This window comes from Crocodylus porosus, unplaced genomic scaffold (genome assembly GCF_001723895.1).
Source record: "Crocodylus porosus isolate Cpor-Errol unplaced genomic scaffold, CroPor_comp1, whole genome shotgun sequence".
Classification (NCBI taxonomy): Eukaryota; Metazoa; Chordata; order Crocodylia; family Crocodylidae; genus Crocodylus; species Crocodylus porosus.
In genome coordinates, this window is record NW_017728906.1 from 84978843 (window position 1) to 85000830 (window position 21988).

General features: G+C 42.9%; 1 protein-coding gene across 1 annotated transcript in view; it reads right to left on the reverse strand.

Annotated features, from left to right (window-relative positions):
- Window positions 1-316: 316 nt before the first annotated feature.
- AFF3 (AF4/FMR2 family member 3) overlaps window positions 317-21988 on the reverse strand; it is a 590786-nt gene continuing 569114 nt past the window's right edge. Inside the window, exons 16-21 of the mRNA XM_019529497.1 lie at window positions 13285-13421; window positions 11037-11108; window positions 8216-8309; window positions 5230-5279; window positions 4872-5086; window positions 317-1697 (exon numbers count right to left, since the gene is read on the reverse strand). Of these exons, the coding sequence (XP_019385042.1) occupies window positions 1576-1697; window positions 4872-5086; window positions 5230-5279; window positions 8216-8309; window positions 11037-11108; window positions 13285-13421 (690 nt within the window). The 3' untranslated portion in view covers window positions 317-1575. The remainder of the gene's footprint in view (window positions 1698-4871; window positions 5087-5229; window positions 5280-8215; window positions 8310-11036; window positions 11109-13284; window positions 13422-21988) is intronic.

Below are 21988 nucleotides of genomic sequence, written 5' to 3' on the forward strand. Positions count from 1 at the left end.
AGATCATTTGATATAATGGTTTCTAACATAATTTATTAGAATAAGAAAAAAGGAGCAGTGGGCCTATATATTAGAAAGAGGCTGTTTTTCTTTTCTTAACCAGTAGCTATTGACAGTGTTGCTTTTGGGAGAGGGGTGGACCTGCTTAACACTAATATCAGTATAAAATAAACCAGAACGTGACAACAAAGAGGTCTATTTGATGGCTCTTAAATAAACATTCCAACTAAGTCAACGCAGCCACATGTAGCAGTAGAGGCTGTGCAACTGGTTGCAAAATAGCCAATACAATTTAATTTTGGAGAAAAACAAAGAAAGGAAACTAGCACGTGGTAGCAGATGAATGAAAATGAAATTAAGCAACACCCCCCCCCCCCAAACACTGAACTGGAAACACAATAGATATTAATTGGCCCTGACCTCAACTGACCCAAATTAAATTGCAGTTATTGCAGGATTAATTCCCTTAGCACAAAAGACATAGCTTGTCAACAGAAGCTGAAAACACCCCATAAATCAAAAAACATTAAAGCCTAGATGAGGATTATGTATAAAGAGTGAGGGGATTATGATAGGAATCCATTCTTAGTCTAGTGAGTAGCAAAGTCTGGTTTCCAGATTAAAGAGAATTGCCTGTGATGGCTTGATACAGCTGAGAAGAAACTGTGCAAGCAGGCTAGTTTAGGATGAAAAAGATATGAAAACTGGAGGCAGTACAGTGATGCCTTCCTACACAGAGCAAACAAATATTACTGGTATATGCACATGTGTAATAAAAACATCTTCTTTTCTAAATGAGTTGCAGTTTGTCATATTTTTGTTTTAACTACTTGCTTTCAATACCAGTACACAGCTTTCCAGAATCCCTTCTAGTTCCTTGCTGTCAACATATATATTTTTCATGTATGTTGGTTGTTTGCTTGATAATGTTTAAAGAGCCTCAGCAAGAGACAATACACTTTAAAAATAGGGAAATAGAGAAACGCATGCACAAAAAGCTATGTTTCCCTCTCCATATTGTTAATAGTTTATGCAGTTTATCAATCCAGCCCAGTTGGGTAATAACAAGTGAATGTGCATCCCAACTGCCAGTCAACCTCCTCTTGGCCCTGATTCAAAAAAGCACTCCAGTTCAGGATCCCACTTACATATCTGCTTAAGTTTTATTGAAGTCAATTGGATTTATGCACATGCTTCAAGTTAAGCACATACTTAAGTGCCTTCCTGAATACAGGCCATTGCGCTTATTGTACTTGTTCCAATTAACCCATAAGATTTTGGTTTCCAAACACAAGAATAGAAACAGTGTGTTTATGCACTAAATGCAAGTGTGATCAGATTTCTCTCTAGTATGAAGATGCTTGATGACTATTATGGAACAATGCAGGGACACAGCTGTATATAATATATACACACACATACATGTCTACACTCTGAAAAGTATTGTTCAGTGTTGAAGAAATAGTCACCTTTGTTTGGATCAATGCTGTGGTAGATTATTTCTGTAGCACAGTGTCCAGAATAACTGAACTGTCCATGGGAGAGTACACAGTCCCTTTGAATGGCACACAGTCATTATGACAAGTGAGCACTATTCCGCACCCAGTGAAGTCCTTGTTGAGTATACTGAACTAAATGCTCCATACTGCTGTGCAAGGTGACAGGTCCCATCAATGCATCCAAGTCATTAAAAAAATCTATGGAAAAATATTAAACACAGGGATCAGGAAGTTGCATTTGCTTTTTATCACCATGTGATATTTTTTTTCAGTACTTACAACACATGGAACAGTTTATGAAAATGAAAATCTAGTCCTGTGATCCTGTGAGTTCTCCATATCCATTTTCATTTTAAAAACAGAACAGCTAATTCTTTGTTTCTGCCTTCCACTAAAGTCAATTTATCCTATGTACAAAGGGAATATTTGCTATGTGTTTCCTCATAAACAGACATTAGTTTTAGCTGAAAATGATCCTATCTGAAAAATGAAGAAGAGTTAAGTGAAGCAGGGCAGGCCAAGTCCTCAAGTGTTTACTCAGGCAAGTTCTTATTTAACTCATGGGACTGAGAGCTTCTTGTTCCCCTTTAATTCTGGAAGGGGGTTCCTCCATTTGGCATATTCCACCTAACTCTCATCCCAAACAAGCTCCTTTAAACCTCCCTCAGGCAGCTTCATGAAGCTGGAGAAAGTGAGGAATGGAAACTTCCTTGAGTCCAAGATAGTCTCCTTAAAACTTGTGGAACACATGAGAGCATGTACATCTCATCCTGCAGCTATATTATTAATTTATGCAATTGTCTCTGCCATGCTGAGGGTGGATTTTGCATGAACTAGCATTGGAAAAGCTCCTGGAATCAGACTCTTGCCATGGCTATGATGAGCAGAGGCTAGCTGGGGTGGGCAAGGCCATGTGACAGCAAGCAGTATTCCTACTGTTTGCTTAAGCCAAAGGGGGTGGATCTACACACATGCTTTGCTGCAGGGTTGACTAACTAGCTCCACAGTAAAGCATCACAGTCTACATGTGCACCAGTATTAAGGTGCAGTAAATAAATTAACTCTGCAATAAGACAGTACTGCAATTAAGTGTGATGGAAAGTGTAGATGGTGACAGAGGCTAGCTGGGGTACAATGCTGCTAAAGTGTGGGGGCTGCCCATTGCCTGGCCCCACCGTTTTGCAGGTTCTGAGCCCTTGTGCCCCAGCCAGCTCCTCTACTTGGAGCCTGGGGCAGCTCCACCCTGGTTCAAACTGCTGCTGTCCTGGGCACGTGTGTAGACGCTGCACCCAGGAGCAGCTGACTGGCTCAAACAGCTCTGGAGTTTATTGCATAACATTAATTGAACATGTAGATCCATCCAGAGAGGAAGCAAAGCTGCATTTTTCCCCAACCAACTTTAAACCCATTTAAAGCCCATATATTTGTCCTGTATGTTTGCCCTGTTGCCACATAAATACACCAAGGGCCAAATCCTATTTCATTTTACGCACCTAAATGGCAGTCATCTAGTAGTGTAAGCGATGCACTAGGCACTTATGTGCAGCTTGAGATTCTATTCCATGTACAGTGTGGATATAGGCATCCACACACCCACAGAGCATGCTTAGTAGGGCTGCGTTCTGACTGGACAGGTTTGTGGATTGCTGTATGCTTATACTGGTAAGCATATAAGTCTTGAAACAGTAGCTGGGCAAAACCCAATGATAAGAAGGTATTAGATGAAGGAGGGCCCTCATATTTTAACTCAATAACCTAGTGGTTTGGGAATACACAGGAAGTGGGAGACCCAGGTCTCCTCCTCACCCAGGAGAGCTTTGAATCCACATTTTATGCTTTCTGTCATTATGAAAAAACCACCAGTTGGCATTATCTAGTCCTCCCCTTGAAAATAGGAGAGGACTAAGTAATCTACAGCCAAGAGAGGAAAATGCATGAAGCCAAGGTGAAATAGCAAAGAGGGTAGATGCTGTTATGGGATGGGGCCTTGGATCCTAGCCCTTGCTCTCAACAGGGCAGAAACTTCCTTTTTTTTATCTATGCATTTTATTCAATAAATATTAAGTACAGTGAAGCGAGTTCAAGAGGAGGGTTACAGAGGCGCTTGGATAATGCCTAACATGGGGCCTGGTGGTTTGCACACTGTGTGTAAAGTCAGAGATACAAGTTCAGGTGTCCTCTAGAAGAAGGAGGCCTAGAACCTGGATCTTCTATTATATTACCTTAAACATGGGGCATGGGAGGCCACCCTCCTCCTCCCCCATTTGTTTCTGGCAAGTATGTGGGTAGCTGTGCAGCATGATTCCCAGGCTGTGTGCAAGTGCCAAAAATGACACGTACGCAGCTGGGTAGCTGCCATTTTGGGATGTAAAGTGAAATAGGATTTAGCCCCAGCTCTAACTCTCCATGTAAGATATAAAGAATACAATAGGACTAAAACCACAGGTATTTACTCAAGGTCAGGGTGCTCTGAAAGTGATATCCCACATGTTCACAGATAAGTTCTGTGTTCAAGACATGCACAAATATAAGGTTATGTAGGAGTTAGCCTAAAAAGGGAATACTAGCAAAGTAGTCCAGGGGTGCTCAACCTCTGGCCCACAGACCAGATCTGGCCTGCAAAGCTGTGCTATCCAGCCTGCAGGACTCCCCATGGGTCCAGAAATTTGGTGGCAGGGAAGCAGTGGAACAAATTGCCACTCACCTGTTGCCAAATTTCCAAACCCACTGGGAGCCCCACAGTCCAGATGACAGAGACCCTGAGCACTAGATCACTGGTCTGGGGCAAGGTTGGTGTACAGGGGCACTCTGAGATCTGGTATATGAGATCAGGCTGGTGTGCAGGGTCACAACCATGGACAGACCCGTGCATGGGATCCAGCCTGTGGACCGTCCCCATGCCAATTGTCCAGTCCATGGGTCAGAAGGTTAAGCATCACTGATGCAGTCTATAAGTTTTCTCTTGTAACAGTAGAATGTGAGAACAAGGAGAACCATTCCTATAGTTCTGCAATGAGACACCACAATCCTTTTTAGGAAGAAGAGAATTTGCTCAGAAGATCATCAGTTTAATTCCTGTTGGTCTGACTGCCATATGTCTAGGGCATCTCGGGAACACAGGGAGACTTGAGCAGCCAGTGACAAAATAGTGAGAGGGTGCTGCTTCAGAGTGGGAAGGCAGATAAACAGCTTTTTGCTACATTTTGAGACAGACCATGAATAAGATGAAAAAATAGAACTCTACAGCCTTTCTATCTGGAAAGAATCACTGTCAAAATAGGTCAACAATTTGTCTTACTAAAGCCAGATTCTGCTTGTACTCTGCTCAGGTAAATGTACTTTAAACGTAGGTTGGTATGTTGGATTACGTACCTCTGTTTTCCTTGGCCAGATTGTCAGCCATCTCCCAGTAGTCATAACTGTGCAGGATACTGTTGGTGATGCTGACATGATTGGCAGCCATCTGATGAATACGCTGGGGAATGCTGATGATGGAGGAAGGGGAAGGGGCACCAGTGCTCCCCTGGGATCCTACAGAGCTGACTGGAGAAGGACTTGGGGACATGGGGGATGGAGTTCCTGTGCTCCTGCAACAAAGTATTAAAATGCATACCTGCACGTGAGGATGACATAGATAAACACATACAAACTATTACAATATGCTACATAGGAGCAAATGCTATTTCTCACTGTTATTCAGATATAGTTTCTGGGTGAAAATTGAACTTACTTTCCACTGGCACCCCAAGGGGATGGGGCCTGTGCAGCTTTTGATGAGTTCTGTGGAGGAAAAATAATGACAAAGAATATAAAACTGAAAGGAACAACAACAAACAGCATAGAAAGTTGGGCAGAAAAGGCTGAGGTGATGTGTGTGGACAGTGTATTTGGGTCTTTTGATTCTATAAAGCCATTTGGACTAATTCAGAAGTGGTGCAGGCAGTGATAAGATAAATCCCCTTAAGTTCTGCTGGAGTTCTGAAAGAAGGTGACTTGTGACTTGGCCAACTACACCTGGCCAATTGTGCATTGAAGAAATAATTCCTTCCTTCCTGACTTCTGCAGGCAGCAAGCTGAAGTACTGAGAGAGAAGACTGGACCATAATCATTATCTTATTGCAGAGTGAAAGTTTTTTTAAGCATGTTGAGAACTAGGCAGCTTCCAGTTCTCCTCAGGGCCCAAGAAAGATGTGGAGATAATCTGGAGATTTCAGAGATTCAAGGTCTGTAGGGGACACTGTGAACATCTAGCCAGCCTCTCTTTTTCTAGTAGTGGTCCTAAGAATACTGTGAAAGATAATTTTTCTACTTCTACTAAGTTTCCCATGCCTATACTTATAAGCAACAAGATGGATCTTTCTCTGTTTTCATTTTCCACCCCAAATTTGGGAAGGTCTAGTTTTAATTCTGTTAGGGAATGAAACAAAACAGTGAAACCCTTAAAATATACAATACTTATATTCTGGCCAGCTCCTATTTCAGAGCTATTTACATCTATCTTTCTGAAATGTAAGGGAGCTAATGATACGTAACTTATTGATCTAGGAGCTGGAAAAAAGTGGAAAAGGTGAAAGTTAAAGTACAGTGATGGGTTCTTACAATTGAAATTTAAATAATCTCTGTCATACTTGAATTATACACCTTTTTCAAGCTCCTTGGAACAAAAATCACAGCAGCATAGTCTCAGGCATCAGAAAGGTGGGGGTAAGTAGCCCATTGCTATTGATTCATCTGTAGGCTTTGTTCTACTTTCCTGAACTGAACTGAATTTAATTTCTTATGGTATCAAAAATCTCTAACCCCCTTGCGTATTTAACATTTTAAAATTCTTCAGTGTATTAATTGTTTTTGAAGATCAAAACAAAATGTTAAACAAGAACTTGAAATAATCGTATTTCTTTTTAAAAAGAAAAATGCATCTATCCCTGAAATTGTCTTTGACAAGTTTTAAACTCTTTCCACAGTTGATAGTATATATGGAAGTTCTTTAATGTAGTCAGTATTTTATATCACTTGGTTTTGAAAGACTTTACATACAAATATATGAAACAAATGTAGAACTGGCTATTTTCCACTGCAGAAGATGGCAAATGGATTTTTTTAAACTTTAACTTCAAAAGCAAGAATACTTTCTAATGTGAATCTACAGTATCATTATATCAGCAGGAGCCCTGCAAAATAAAAAAGCTTTCTTGTATGAAGTTAATGTGACTACTGCAAAATGTAAGCACCATTTTTCCACTGTGTAGAATTTTTTTTATACTACTTAGAGACATTTTACTTGGCTGAGAGATGGAACATCCAATTTTTGTGCAGGCGTTCTTTGAATTGGTAGGGAAAAGTATTACAATATTTACTTATTTTTCACAGCTAACATAAAGAAATTAGGTAGAGAAGCAAAACAAGTTTAGTTGTGTGTACATAATTCAGTTTTTAGATGCAACTATGGTGATAATATAGGATGTATTAGATTTTTTGTCTATTTTATGATTTAGTCATGAAAACTTATTCTTATATTTGGAACTTTTCATCAACAAGATATCTGAATTTGGGAAGAAAGCCTCTTAAATAAAGATAAAAAGAACATGACCACATGACTACTCAGAATTTCCAAAGTGAATATATGCTCAGAGTTCTTTGACTTTGAAATCAAACTGAATGCTGGAAACAATTCAACTCTATTTATTTTTCGTTCATGTATTATTATTATTTTTTTTAAAGAAATACAGGTCATCTTTATGTTTATAGGCCCAAAATTTGACTGACTTTGGTATAGGTCCCATCTGGAAATTTCTGTTTTCCAGATATTTTCTAATCAAATATTTCCAGTTCAGGGCAAACAAATTTGAAATATTGCATGATGTTCTGTTATATTCAAAATAAGCAGCAAGTGCAGTCTTCTGAGAGCACAGAGAATGGAGAGGAGCCAGAGGGGAAAACAAAACAGGAAGCAGAGCCAGGCAGTGTTGTAAGGTGGACAGTGGGTGCATCAACAGGAGACACTACGTTGCTATAGCGATGACCTATAGCGATGTAGCATCAGTGGACATGAACCACGATGCTCAGTAGCATATTGCTACTGCGCAGTAGGGTCAGAAACAACTAGTGCCACTGGGACTGTGCAGTAATGGTGGTTACTGTGTGGTCATTTAGTACCTTAGTACTGAAGTAAGTATTAACTGACTGTGCAGTAACAATTGTGCAGCCAGGTGCACATGTATATATATCCAGAGGGTCCTAACAGGCTTATATGCAAATCTCAGAGCTGGCTGCCAATACCTTTGTGGTGGGTATATTCTGAGATTTTCTGCCTGCTCAGGGCCTCAATGGGAAACCCTACAGCTTGTTCCATAGACTGCTTTAGACTGAAATCCTCAAGCCATGTGAAATCAAGAGCAAGGAACAATTTTCAAATAGATTCTTACCATGAATGCCATAAAATCTATTCTGAGCAGAACTAACAGCACTGTAAAAAGACACTGGGAGATCAACAAAAAAAGGAGAATGGGCTGGATTTATCTGTTTCATGGCACAGCAAGTTGGTCTTCCCTCATTATGTTGTAAGGTGTGTATACTAGATACCTGTGCCATTGTGAATATAAAGCACGTAAATTACCTGCTTCCACTTAAGATCTTAAGTGACTAGGTTACACTTTAGAAAAGATGCAGTATCTCATTTTAGCTATCTTAAAACATGTCATAAAACAAGAAAGTACCTTGAAATATTCAATAAGTGCTTTTGAATACTTTACAGCATGGTCTCTTTTGAGTCGGAACATTCTCCAGTACAGAAGGGCCAAGCAGCGGAAACTAGAGTAGAAAGAGAAAACCCAATGTAAAAGGCATCTGGAATAATTGAACTGAAAAAAAAAAAAATCAATGGAAAGGTGAACTGTGATTCTGGTGCTGATTATTATGATTATGCTTGATTTTACACATAATTGTCCACATCTTTCTAAGGGTTAGTAAGGTTCCTGTAAGGTAGATCCTGAAAACTCTACAGATTATGTTAGTCTACACATTGCCAAACTTGTAGTAAATTCACTGCACAGAACTGTCTGCAGGATCAAACATTAAGCTTCACTCCTGCAATGAGTTCTGTGCAGTTGGCTGAGAGGGTCTGCCAATGAGATTCCCACTGCAGGCTGAGACCAAAGGGTTTCAGTTTTTTGGCATAAGCATGAAGGTGGCCTTTGTGGTTCTGTATCCTGGAGCTACAAGGCTATAAGGTCAGTCTGTGGAAGAAATTAGAGTAACATTGGGTCTGCTTCATGTCAGATGTCCACGCTCCTGCTGGACTTTTTCAGCAGTTGGAGATTGTTAGGGAACAGTGGTGTCCTACATCTGCCCACATTTCCCTGTGTGCCTTTACTGGAAGCAACATAGGTGGTACGGAAGCCTCTCAAGGGACACCAGACTCCCTGATGATTCTCCTGCACAGGAGGTATCTTCAGAAGACAGAATAAGTAGCCTGAACAGAGGGGAGGATCTAACTTACTGTCTCTAATTTTTCTGTGATATGCCATGCACTTTTATAATGCTGTACACATGAAAAACCGTAACACTAATCGACATGACTTAAACATAACAACAACACAATACCTGATCACAAGCACTCCAAGATTACAAAATCTTTTATTTTCTATTTTGGATTTCTATGTAGTCCACCTATGTTTATTTTTTCCTTAAAGGATATTTAGTTCAAAACTAAGAATTAGTCTTTGCTATGATATTTTTGAACTGAAGTACGAGATCACTCAACTGTGGTTGTATCTACATGAGACACTGGCTGCGCTGTTGTTACTGCACAGTCATTTAGTACTTGCATACCCAAGTACTAAATGAGTGGGCAGTAACTGGCAGTAGTGTCCCCACCCAGCTTCGTGGTGACGTCAACTGTACAGTAGTTCGTTACTCCTGCGCGGTACCGCCATATCATGGTTCATGCCCCATGACACTGCTGTGCAGTAGTAATGAACTACTGCTCAGGAGTAACAAGCAAGTGTCTTAGGTAGACATGGCCTGTATGTAACAAATAAAAAACCTGCAGCACTTTATCTGCTTGGTCACAGAAACTAAGATGTTCAAGGATTACTAATGATTCTGGGTGCCCAGGGAGACAAGTAGAAAAGGGCTTGAATTTTGCCAGTGCTGAGTTCTCACCCTCTGAAAATTTCACTCCTTTTAAATGTCTTGTGGAGCCAATTTGGGCAACCAAAAAAATCAAATCTAGGCCTTCAAAATTACCAACTACTTTAAAAACTCAAGCAGAGTTATTATAACTCACTTTCACTCTGTTTTCCTTCTGAAATCAGCAACCTTCATAAGCTGAAATTTACCCCTTTTACCACTAGAGGGAAGTCTTTCCCTAGGAGATCAGAATGAAATTCAATAGTTCTGTGGCATTATGCCCAGTTTGCACTGGATATAGTGGGAGGATACAATAGACTTAGAGTCATCATAATTCTCACTCTGTCACCTTCACAGGTACAGTACATATGCAAACGATGCCAGCTAATCTGCTATGTGGCAGACAGTGAGTTAGGGGTTGCTATTCACTGCTGAAGGAATACTCATCTCCTTTCCCTCACTCTGACCTTTTCTGTTCAAGCAGATGCAGTGACTTTATAAATTTGGATCAAATTCCACACACTAAAACACTGTGTCAGTTCTGGAAACACTTTATAAAATAAATAGGGTCATTTTTTAACCATTTGTACCTGTTTTTACATTTACACATTCTTGAAACAATTATTGTTAATCTACCAATGCACCCAGCTGCATGCCAGAACAGTGACAAAGGAGAGAGAGATATTTTAAAACTTATTTAAAACATGTATTTAACGATACTTTTTTCTTTTTATATGGAATGATTAATTAAGAGTTTTTATTTACAGATTCTAAAACCACATTTAGTTTGTATTTTAACAGATGGCTACTAGATGTTAAAAATACACCAGCTGATTGTAAAAAACCATTTACTGAGAATCAATAACCATGTAATTGGTACTTCATGTATTAGCTGTATAGCTGTTAACATTTAAGTTTAATGTTACTAACATTATTTTATTAATGTTCAGCCTTATAAAGTCTAAATTAAATGCATATATCTGGAAATTTTAAATCAGAGACTTAATCCAAATTGGTTAATTATCAACACAATAACCCCTCATTTAATACAAGTATAATTTATGATGACTGAACCTAACATGTAAGACAAAAGAAATTATTGAGATACTGCTACAATTAAAGTAATTCAGTCATAAAATGAAAGACCTGCAGGCACTTAAAAATTAGTTACATTGAAACACAACTCACCTGTTATAGCCAATAAATATAAATAGTTTATTTACACAAACAGAATGCAGACCAGGCACAGTAATTTAAGTTGAAAAGAGATGACATGGGAGCAGGAAGTATTCTCTTGGGGTCAATAGATGACATAAAAACCCCTATCAGACTGCATTCAGTATCTGATTTTCAAGGACTGACTCACTGCATAAAAGAAGGCTTTTGAGGAAATATTGATCTACCAACCATAATGCTGCGAGCTGTTTGTCCTCCGGAGTGGCGTTAGGGCCTGAGTGGGTTTTTAGTCTCACAGCATACCTTTAAGAAAGGGGAAAAGCCAATGTGAGTTAACAGGAGACCACTTTCTATTATTTAGTGTGCTCCTTATGGAGCTATGCTGATTCATACCATTTGGAGATCTGCCCTATTACATTTACTTTCTTAGTTATCATGAATTGATAAGTTTCTGCTTTTCATCTTGTGCTTCAGAGCTATTCTATTAGCTCTGCTTTCTTGCTCTTTTCAAGCAGCAGTAACTCCTTTAGATGTCTTTCTGCTCCCTACCTCTCCCTATGGTGTCATCTTAAAATCTTTTCTCCTGCTGGGGAGAACCCCAACTGCAGGGAGTCCATTCAAAAAGGTTTCCACTGTACTTGAGGGCAAAAGACAGCATGGCACAGAACTAGTGCTCTAGTACTGTCCTCATATGGCATATTTTTGAGTTTGTCTACCCAGGTTTGCTCCTTCAAGCACAGCAGAAGGGAGAATGTGGCTCAGACTATTTTGGTCCTACAACATTACATTCAAATTCTATAAATATTAAAAGCCTACAGTAGTAGCACTGCTGTTGCAATAATGTGTGTGCTATCTAGTCACAAATCAGTTCCTAGAACTATCAACTTTCAGTTGAATACTTGAGCAGTGAATAACATCAGCATAGCATATAATACTTCTGGGCTTGCTTCCAGAAGAATACCTGTTTCCTGTAATTAGTTGATTGCATTTCATCTTTATCTTGGTTTTCAAACTCTTACTTTGACATCAGTACAAATATTTTTGTGTGAATATTTTCTTTCTCCAGACATTCATGACTAACCAGATCCATTTTTGGACCACAGCTAGCAAACAGATAAATAATTCACTTAACAACTACACAATGCTCACTGTTTGCATATTGGACATCCAAGCAAAATTCAGTTCCAGAATTACAGCCATAAAAAGCACTGTGGCTAGGGAAAGAAGTTACACATAACTGGGATAAATGATCAGAAACTGGTTAAAATCTGTAACACGACACAAGTTCAGTGCACATAAACTACTTTCAAAATGGCTAAAACTGGTTTAAGATCAACCTGAATGAATATAACATCAGACTTAACTGATCTAGGTTAAATTTGCTTATTGAATCTCTGTCCTAGATCCCCTCCACATTCAAGTTAACTCACAGTCCCCCAGCATCCCAGGATGCTTTGCAACACCCTTGCAAACCACTCCCCAACAAGGAGGGCCGGCTAGTTTTGGCCCAAATTGTCTGTTCCATCTGTGCAGGGAGATGTGCTCTAGTGCCCTCCTAGTTCTGGGCTGAGCCACTGCAGGCATGTGGCTGCATTTCCAGAATCAAAGTGAATGTCTGTCACCTGCTTATTGGTTTAATATACGCAGTTTAGACTAACCTGTGAAGACGGAATCTGTTCAGCCTCAGGCTCTGCACATTAGACTAATCTAATGGGCAGTAAGGTGTCACCATCTACATGTGAACAGCAATTAGATACAGGTACTAGAAAATGGCACATTAAAGTAATGTGCTGAAGTGCATGTGTAGATGATGACTGGGAGCAAATTGCTCCTGGTTGGCCTAGACATGTCCTGATCTCCATGGGTCTGGGAAAGCTACAACAGACATTAACAGGCCATTAACAGGCTCTGCACCCTGCTGCAGGCAGGGGGAGCTCCAGGCCCCCACAGGTGCCAGCCCCTACCTGCTCGTGGGGCAGCCCTGATCTGCACAGGGAGGGGGAGCTGTCCCAGTTTGGAGGGGCAGCTTCCTGCCAGCCATGGATATTTCAGGTAGTGCACACTATTTCCTCATGTGCCACCCCACTTTTTTGTCATGGGTTTTTTAATACTGGATTCTCCTGGTGTCAAAAAACCCCACTGCATTGCAAATTAGCAGCATAGAAAATGCCTGCATGTGTGGTGCATGCAGTTTGCAGCACCACAGACAGATCTGCAATTCCAGAAACTGCACGTGCATGCTTGTCTGGATGCACCCAGTGAGGCCTAGGTAAGAACTGATCACCAAATGGTTGAAACTCCATAATTACATTAACAATTGCTTGAATCACTTAGGCTGCTCTAAATGATGAACTGGCTTTGTAAATATTCTTCTCTCTAATATCGGCCCATGTATAAAGGCATTCTCGTGTGTTCATTTGTCAGTGTGGAAGAAACCTACTTATACTCAGTGGAGAAAATACCCAACCCCCATTCTTACCTGATAAGTTCAACTGTTTCTGAGTACATTGTATAAGGGGATTTAGATTCCATGGGGCCTTGTTCCATAGCATTTCCACATTCAATAAATGACAATGCTGCTTCAGCATAATTAAGTGCCTTTCCAAATTTTTCCACCTTGTAAACAAAATAAGGACACAGAAATACTGAAGTCACCACACTATGGTTACAAATGTAGGGATCTTAGAACAAACTATGCATATGAAATGGACTGTCAAAATCCAGAAGACTTACAAATATTGAAAAGAGGAAGGAACATTGTAAGAGAGAAAATCCTGAAGTCAAAGAAATTTATGAATAAAGTCGAACAAAATAAGTATGGATAATTTAGGAATAGAAGCCGCAGAAGAATCAGAGCCAAAACAGAAAAAGAAAAAAATATTACAATCCAGTAAGCATATGACTTGCCATGCTCATTTGAATATATCTTTCAATGCAAAACAAAGCAAGATAAGGATTAGCTTGTAACTAAGACAAATCAACAGCAAATATTGAAAACTTTTTGGGCTCTAGCTATAGGGTTAAAGGAAAATAAACAGGGGATGCATCTAAACAAGATGCTTTACTACTCATTAGGCTGATCTAATGCACAGTAAAGTGTCTACACATGTGCAGCAATTACTGTGCAGTAGATTAGTCTAATGCACTATTTTCTAGTACCTGTAGATACAGCTAGAAAGTTCAGGTGCATTAATTGCGTATGTAGCTGCACCCAAGGAGCCTAAGATCTAGAAAAAGATAGAGATGGACCTTTAGGTGAGATTACACGTTACAATTAGACCACATTAAAACTTGAATGATAACCCATTAAGGCTTGTTAACAAATGCTAAGTGCCCTCTAGATGTCTTAAAATTGTGCCACCTAGGGTGAGGATTATCTTTCAATTGTGCTACATAGCTTGAGTTAAATTAACTTCTGGGTATTCACCTGGGATAAAAACACTACTTTACAGTCCTCCAGTATCCCAGAAGGTACTGCTTTCAGGTGGACTAGCTATCATCCACAACTCTATGGTCCTGGATCAACAGCTAGGCAAAAGGTTGATGGGGATAGGGTGAATAGGGAGGGAGGGAACAGGGTGAAGGGGGACTGAGGGGGGTATAGGAAAGTGGGGGCAGGACTGGAGGCAGGAGAGACAGGGGGTAGGGGGATGGGGGAGCAGGTGGATGGAGAGTTGCTGAGCTTCTGCCCCCTCTGTCCTCCAAATTTCCCCCCACTTTTCCCCTCCATTCCACTTGCTTCCTCTGTTCCTATCAGCCCCCTCCATCCCCAGATTGCTGCCTGCCACTCTGATCTGGCTGAGAGTGGCAGAGGTACTGCTGGAAGGGTTCCTTCTCTCTGCCTCTTCCTGGGGCTCCTGCAGACCATGCTGACCCTGTGCACCCAGATCCAGCCCTGCTAGGCCTTGCAACTGAAGGGGAGGTAGGGAGAGGGGGAAGGGGGAGGCAAGGAGCTACCATGCAGCTGTGGGGCCTGGTGGGGGCTGTATCTGGATGCATGAAGGTGGAGTGGGCTGCAGAGAGCTTAGAAGCAGGCACGGAGGGAAACCCCCTTCTCTTGCCACCACTGCTGACTGGGGTGGCAAGGTAGTAATCCAGGGATGGATGGGTTGATTGGGAGGTGTGTGTATGTTGGGGGGGGGTGTTGATCTGGGCATGGAGGGGAGGATCTGGGGGCTGATGGAGGGCAATGGGATTATTTAGAGGGGTGGAAGAGGCAATTCAAGTGGTGCATGGGGCCTTTTTCCCCTTTCTTCCCGGCCTATACTGTGGCTCAAATGCTGCTGAGTAGAACAGGCATGGAGCAGACTTACAGTCCCTAGCCACACACCTTTGTTCACTGCCCTCTACCAGCAGGTTTGAGCAGTGCACACTAGAGAGGGTATTAGCCCTCAACATGTGATTTATCACTAGCACTAGCTAACCTTAACACAGACTAATATCCCTTAGAATTAGCACCTGCTAACTCTAATATATAATCCCACTCTTTTTTCCAATCCAACCTGGACTAACACTAAAATACTGACATTTTAAAAATTACAGTTCATTTTGGTTCCTTTTCTCATTCAGCTTTTGTATATTATCGTGTTTCTGTCAAGGACCAGAAGGAATTGTATGAAAAGACCCTTGTATGAAATTTCCTGCCTTTTCTAGATTAAAGAATATTAGATATGATGGGATTAGCTGTCAGATAAACTTCCAAACTTTGGACGCACCCTTACTCAGCCTGCCTAACTCTATGAAGTATTCTAGAACCTAAATATAAACATGGATACTATGTAAAAAGAACTCAGTGGGTGTATCTACATGTGCTATTAGTGCAAAGAAATAAGCTCTGGCACAGTTCAAGCTGGTGGCAGCTGCTCTTGGGTGCAGCGTTTACATGTGCACCTGGAACTACAGCACTTTGCACCAGGATGGAGCAGCTTGGGGCTGGCAGAGAGCCCAGGGGGTCTGCCTCAGGCTCTGAGTGGTGGTATCAGGTGGCAGAGGGGTTGGCTAGGACACAAGGGTGCTACAGTACAGGGCTAGCTGGCAGACAGACCCTGTACTTTAGCACCCTTGTGGCCCATCTACATGTGCATTTTGGCAGAGTAAATTACTCCACCGTAGGATAGTACTGTCCTTGTCAAGACAGCAGAGTTAATTAATTTACTGCACCCTAATACTGGTGCATGTGTAGACTGTGATGCTTTATTGTGGAACTAACTAGTCAACTCTGCAGTAAAGCACACGTGTAGATGCACCCAGTGAGTATCACTCTAAAACCCTTAGATAGATAATAAGCATTTATTTTCAAGATTTTTAAAAGAATAATGAGTATTGGATGGGATACAAGCAAATCGGGTATAGAAACATTACATAATATCAAATAGTAATCAGTGAGGTGTCTAGTATAAGAAAAATATACAGAATTAAAAAGATCTACAAAAGAAGATGAGCATCAAGGAAATAAAAGGTGCTTCTACAGTATAGAATAGAGTATAGAAGCAGGAGGCAAAAAAAAAAAAAGAGACATAAGAAAAATATAATTCAGTAATGGTTGCTTCTCATTCATGTTTCAGTGTTAATCCAACAAAAATAATGATTACTTCAGAGCTAAGAAAAACAAAAGCCATGGTAAAAACATACTAAATTAGGATATAGACATTTAATTTAGGAAACCTCTCTGAAAATCTGAGCCTTTGAATCCTGAATATTTCCAAATTCTTGCCAGAGGGAAGTAATCACAGAATCTACGGGGAGTATAATTCTCTAAGGGAGTATAATTTCCTAAGTAAGAACAATGTGTCATCCCCAGTCTGCTCTCATACTAGTGTGAAATCAGTGCTAAGATCAGTAGTAGCTTTAACAGTTTTATACCTAAAATAGTGATCTCATCTGAAATCCTCCTCACTGACTCTTTCTCTTAGTCACTCTTCAATCTCCTGCCCTCACTACTCACTGGTGAAGGTCACTTTTGACTTGAGCTACCAAAAGGTTCACCTCTGTTCTCATTTCCCCCCTCTACTACTTCTCCCCTCTTTGCTACCTTCAGCACAGTTAATCCCTTCCTGTTTGGCTTTCTCTCTTTTCTTGACTTACTTGATTGTGCTCTCCAGGTTTTTTCCCCTTTTATTGATTTCTCCTTCAACCTCCCATTTCCTATCCCATTTTTATTGTTAGGGGTTTCTGTCTTCAATCCTTTGTTATTTTTTTGGTCTGTACATTGTCTTTCTGCTCCCACAACTTCAGCTACTGCCTCAATGTGTATGAATCTTCAATATATATGAATCCCTCTGTCTTGACCCCTTTTCTCTTTAAACAGAACCCAGGCAATATGGAGAGGCATAAAACTCATGAGGGTCCTAGAATTACCTGGTAGACTTTTTTTCCCCACTAAATAAAGGTGAAGTAGTATTTTTTTCCTAAGGGATAAGGATTTAAATGATAAGTCTGGAATGGGGCACTGGCTTCAACATATTTTAGGTACAATGGCTCTCAGTAACGTAATACCTGAACAGTTTGTAATTTTACAAATAGATTTATCTTCCTAGCATCCCTGTGACGGTTGGGTATCCTATTACCCTTACTTCATACATGAAGAACTGAAGTAGTGGAAGAGACCAGGGTTCAAATCCTACTATACTTTCATGGGCCTAAGTCTGTGGTGGAATATGATTGCCAAGGTGTGTGCCTACCTGCCCCAAAGAAAGTGGAATCTTCTTATCTTAGCCCAATAGCCTAGTGATTACATTGCCCAGAGAGCGGGGGATGTGTATTCTAGGCTCCCAAATAGGGTATCTTCTCCTCCCCACCATGTCACAGGCTAGGTATGGCACAGAGCACTCTCTAGTCCTCCTCATGAAATTTGGCCGGCCAACTATGGCAGCAAAGGGGGGAAGAAATGTGGATCTGAGAGGAGGAAAGCAAGCCAGAAGGGGCTCCTGTACACATGCAGCGAGCCTGTTCCGATGCACTTTAATTCCAGCATGGAAATTAATGTGCTCCAGCAGCCTCCAGCATCATGTGTATCAGCATTCCCATGCTGAAAAATGGTGGTGGGGTGCTTTAAAGCTTGTTCGTCAAGCTTTAGTCCAAAGTGCCCCGCCGCTATTTTTCAGTGCTGGGACACTGATACATGTGAAGCTCTTGAGTGCTTTAATTAGTGTGGCTCTTGGAGCTGCACTAATTAAAGTACCCCCCCTCCCCCATTGGCTCCAGGAGCACATGTATAAATGCCCTCCGGGTAACTGAGAGGGGGAAGAGTCCTGGGTGCTGACTGGGGGGTGGGTGCTGAAATGGAGGTAGGCAGGTGCTGGAACCATGGCAGGAGAATGGAGGCTGCAGTTGTGCAGAGCTAAAGCAGGAGTGTGGCAGGGGTAGTTGCTGCAGGAGAGGTGACCAGCCTATTTTACTGCTCATTAAAGTGCCATGTAAAAAACTGTGTGATTATGCTAATGTGCAGTAAAACATGCATTAAGCATTGCTTAAAAACCATGTGCATTCATTACTGTGCCTTAAGGCAGCCTAATGTGCATTTCTTTAGTACTTCACATTGGAGGTACTAAATTTAATGTGCATTAGAAAAAGCACCTGAATGCATGTGTAGATGCACCCAGTTTAGTTGTGTGCACTGAGTTACAAAAACCAGTGGTTTCAAGCCACTATTCTGCTCCTTTGAAGCCAAGACAGTACAGGGCAAAATGCCTCTGGTGGTCTAAGTTAGGGCATGTATACATGGCACAAAGCAATGCTGTGTAGAGCTACCCAAGCTAGCCAGCTCAACTATAAAGCTGTGTTAGCACAGTGCTCTGCCTAGGCTCAGATGCTGAGCTATTCATCTAGTACTGTGATGAGTCTACGTCCCCTCAGAGTCAGTCAAACACCGGAACTATCTGGCCACTTTCCTGATGCCAGCAAAATTGAAAAAAAAACCCAAAAAACAGTTTGAATGGGAAATTGCAGAAAAAAATCATTCATAGACTGGATTATGTTAACCATGGCTTAGACAGGGACTACAAATTCTTATCCCATTACCTGGATTAGTTTTTGTGATTCCTTTGTTCCTATGGGTTCTTTTTTTGTTTGCCCCTGCACTTCCTCTCTCTCTTCCTTCCCACTTTTCATGTATTTGTATCATTAACTCCACTTTATACACTTCTCTCTGCTTGCCTTTTCATAGCTTCTGATGAAGTGAGTCTGAATTCACAAAGTCCTATGCTCTCTATATATCTTACTTAGTCAGTCTATAACAGGGGTGGGCAAAATACAGCCTGTGTGTCAGATCTGGACTACAAAGGCATTTTGTCCAGCCTCTGGCAGGGCCACTGGCCCCACCCAGCCCAGGTGTGGGTGGCAGCCCATGCTATGGCATGTAAAGCTGTTCCCCCGAGCACTGCCAGGAGTGACCAGGAATAACGGTCACAAGCTGGCGGAGGGTAGATTTAGGCTGGATATCAGGAGGCGCTACTTCACGGTCAGGGTGGCTAGGGTCTGGAACCAACTTCCAAGAGAAGTGGTGCAGGCTCCTACCCTGGGGGTGTTTAAGAGGAGGTTAGATGTACACCTTGCTGGGGTCATTTGACCCCAGCATTCTTTCCTGCCATGGCAGGGGGTTGGACTAGATGATCTGCTCAGGTCTCTTCTGACCCTAGAAACTATGAAAGCTGGTCCCACTGCACCTTGGTACCCACCAGGGCTGGGGTGGCACAGCAGCCAGAGTCCATTTCCTGGCAGCACCCACAGCAGTGGCTCCTTCTGGCTGCTGCTGCTGCCCAGGCACCCTGGCCTGTCCACTCTGCACCTACTGTCAGGTGTGCCAGATGGAGCAGGTATAAGGGTTCTCTATGTTGACTGGGCAGGACCAGCATGGGCAGGATGTGCTCTGCTGGATGTTGCCTTGGGCGGGCGAGGAGTGGTGTCTGGGAGCAGGACAGGTGGGTAAGGGTAGCAGCGTGCATGGAGACTGGAATCAATGACAGTGCAGGGTCAGGGCCTGAGGCAGAGCTGCCATTCACCCCCCACATGTCCCTGAGATTGGTGCTGGTTCTGTGGGTAGGGGCATGTGGGGAGCAGATTGAGGGAGAGCATGGGAGCCACTTAGGGAGTTTTGGTGAACTGTTGTGGTGGGGCTGCTGACTTGGAGTAGGGAGTGATGACCCAGCCTGCAACAGCTCACTCAAACTCCCTAAGTGGCCCTGCCACCAAAATACGCCCTTGGTCTATAAGATGCAAATTTACCCTGCCTTCACTCTCCTGACCCCAGGTCTGCTGTTCACAAAACAAATCCTGCTTGCTGACTCCTACTGAGACATACCAGGGACATTAAGAGAGTAGGTAGCTAGAGGACTAGAGAGTGCTCTGGGCCCATGGTGGCCAAACTGCAGCTCACTGGCATGGTACTTGTGGCTCTTGCCCTGCTTTTTGAAGCTCCACCCACTTCTCCTGTGATTTCCGGCTCAGGTGCTGGGGCAGCAGACACGCTGTTTACCTGAGGTGCACGCCGCGCAGGGAAAGCCAGAGTGGTTCGATGCTGCGGTGGTGGTGGGGGGTGGTCACTCAGCACCCCCCCCCCCAACTCTCTCACTGGGTTGCTCAGCACCCTGCCCTTCCCCCTGCTCTCTGGCTCTTGAACTTCAGTGGAGGATTGGATGTGGCTCCCAGGGTGAGAAACTCTGGCCACCCCTGCTCTGGGCAATGCCTAGCCTGTGACCTGCTATTTAGAGCACTTTGCTGTGGAGCAGCAGAGGCAGATGCCAGCCCCACCCCACCACTGGAGAGTGGGGGCAAGGGACCCTAGGCTAGAGGGCTAAAAGGAGCAGCCCCAAGCACTCCCAAATGCTGCCCTCTCAAGACACACAGCTGGAGCAGGGCCTGTGAAATGGACTCGGAGCCACTCCAACCTGTCTCCTCTATCACTCTCTGGTAGTCCTGAGCGGGAGTGACTAGGCAAGGATTACCATATATTCACCCAAACAGCATGCCCCCATATATAATTCAAACCTTGTTTTTGAAAAGCAGCCTGAAGATCAAATATCTTCCTTAGTAGTAACTAAGCCTTCTACTAGATGGGGTCTGTGGACTGACATGGCGTGCTGTATCTGGGGACATGCACCAGGTTTAGGGCCACATGCTGAGTGGGACCCAGCGTGCTGGGTCCAGGACTGCATGCCATGTCATGTCACAGACAACCCTGCATGCCAGCCAGATCTTGTGCATGAAACCACGTCATCTGACCAGGAGGCTCCCCACAGCTATGCAAATTTGTCAGTGGGGGAATGGTGGCAGTGTGGTTCCCAGAGCCATAGCAATAAACAATGCCACTGCTTTTCTGCCACCAAATTTCCAGATGCGTGGGTGCCAGAGGCACTAACAGACAGCCCAACCAGGATTAATTGCCCAGTTGGCTAAGCCTGCCAGTCTCCAACTGGCATCCCCACCCCACGGGCTCATGCAACAAGCTGGCCACTGTTAGGGCCTCCTGCTTGGCTGTGGGGGAGAGTAACCTCCCCATTTACCATATTTATCAAAATGCAAGACAACTTCAAAGTTAAGGTTACTCCTCAGTAGTTAGATTCTATATATGGAAACTTTATAAATTTGTTACAATATTTCATGTACAAAATCTAATTATTGCAGGTCATCTTAAATTTACCCTCCCCCACCATTTCTACAACAAGGGAAAGCAGCAGCAAGGGACAGGCAGTGGGAGAGACAGGTAGCTGGGGGGCAAGCAGACCCCTTGCTTCCCCCCACCGCACTTGTCCTCCACGTAGTCTGTACCCATGGTATCTCACTCTGTCACCTTCTTCTGCTACCTGCCCCTGCGTCCTGTATGCTGGTGCCCCCCAACACCTGTCCTCCCCATGGTCCCTATGCCCCTATTACCTGCATCCCCTGTCTGCCCTCTGCAGTCCCTGCCTCTCAGCGACTCCCTGAAGCCTCTTCCCCACTGCAGCTTCTGCCTCCCTGCTTCCCCACTGTCACCCCCCACAGTCTCTTCCACCCACCAGCCTCTCTGCCCCTTTCCTACCTTGCTACTTCCATGGAGCACATGGATGCTCTGGCCCCTGCCTGGCCCTGCAGCAGTATCTGAGGGCTGGAGCTGCCACTACTACTGCTGCATGGCTTGGCGGGGTTAAAGCTTCTGTGCGCTGTGTGCCCTGGGAGAGAATGAAGCTGAAGCCATGCCAGACAGTAAG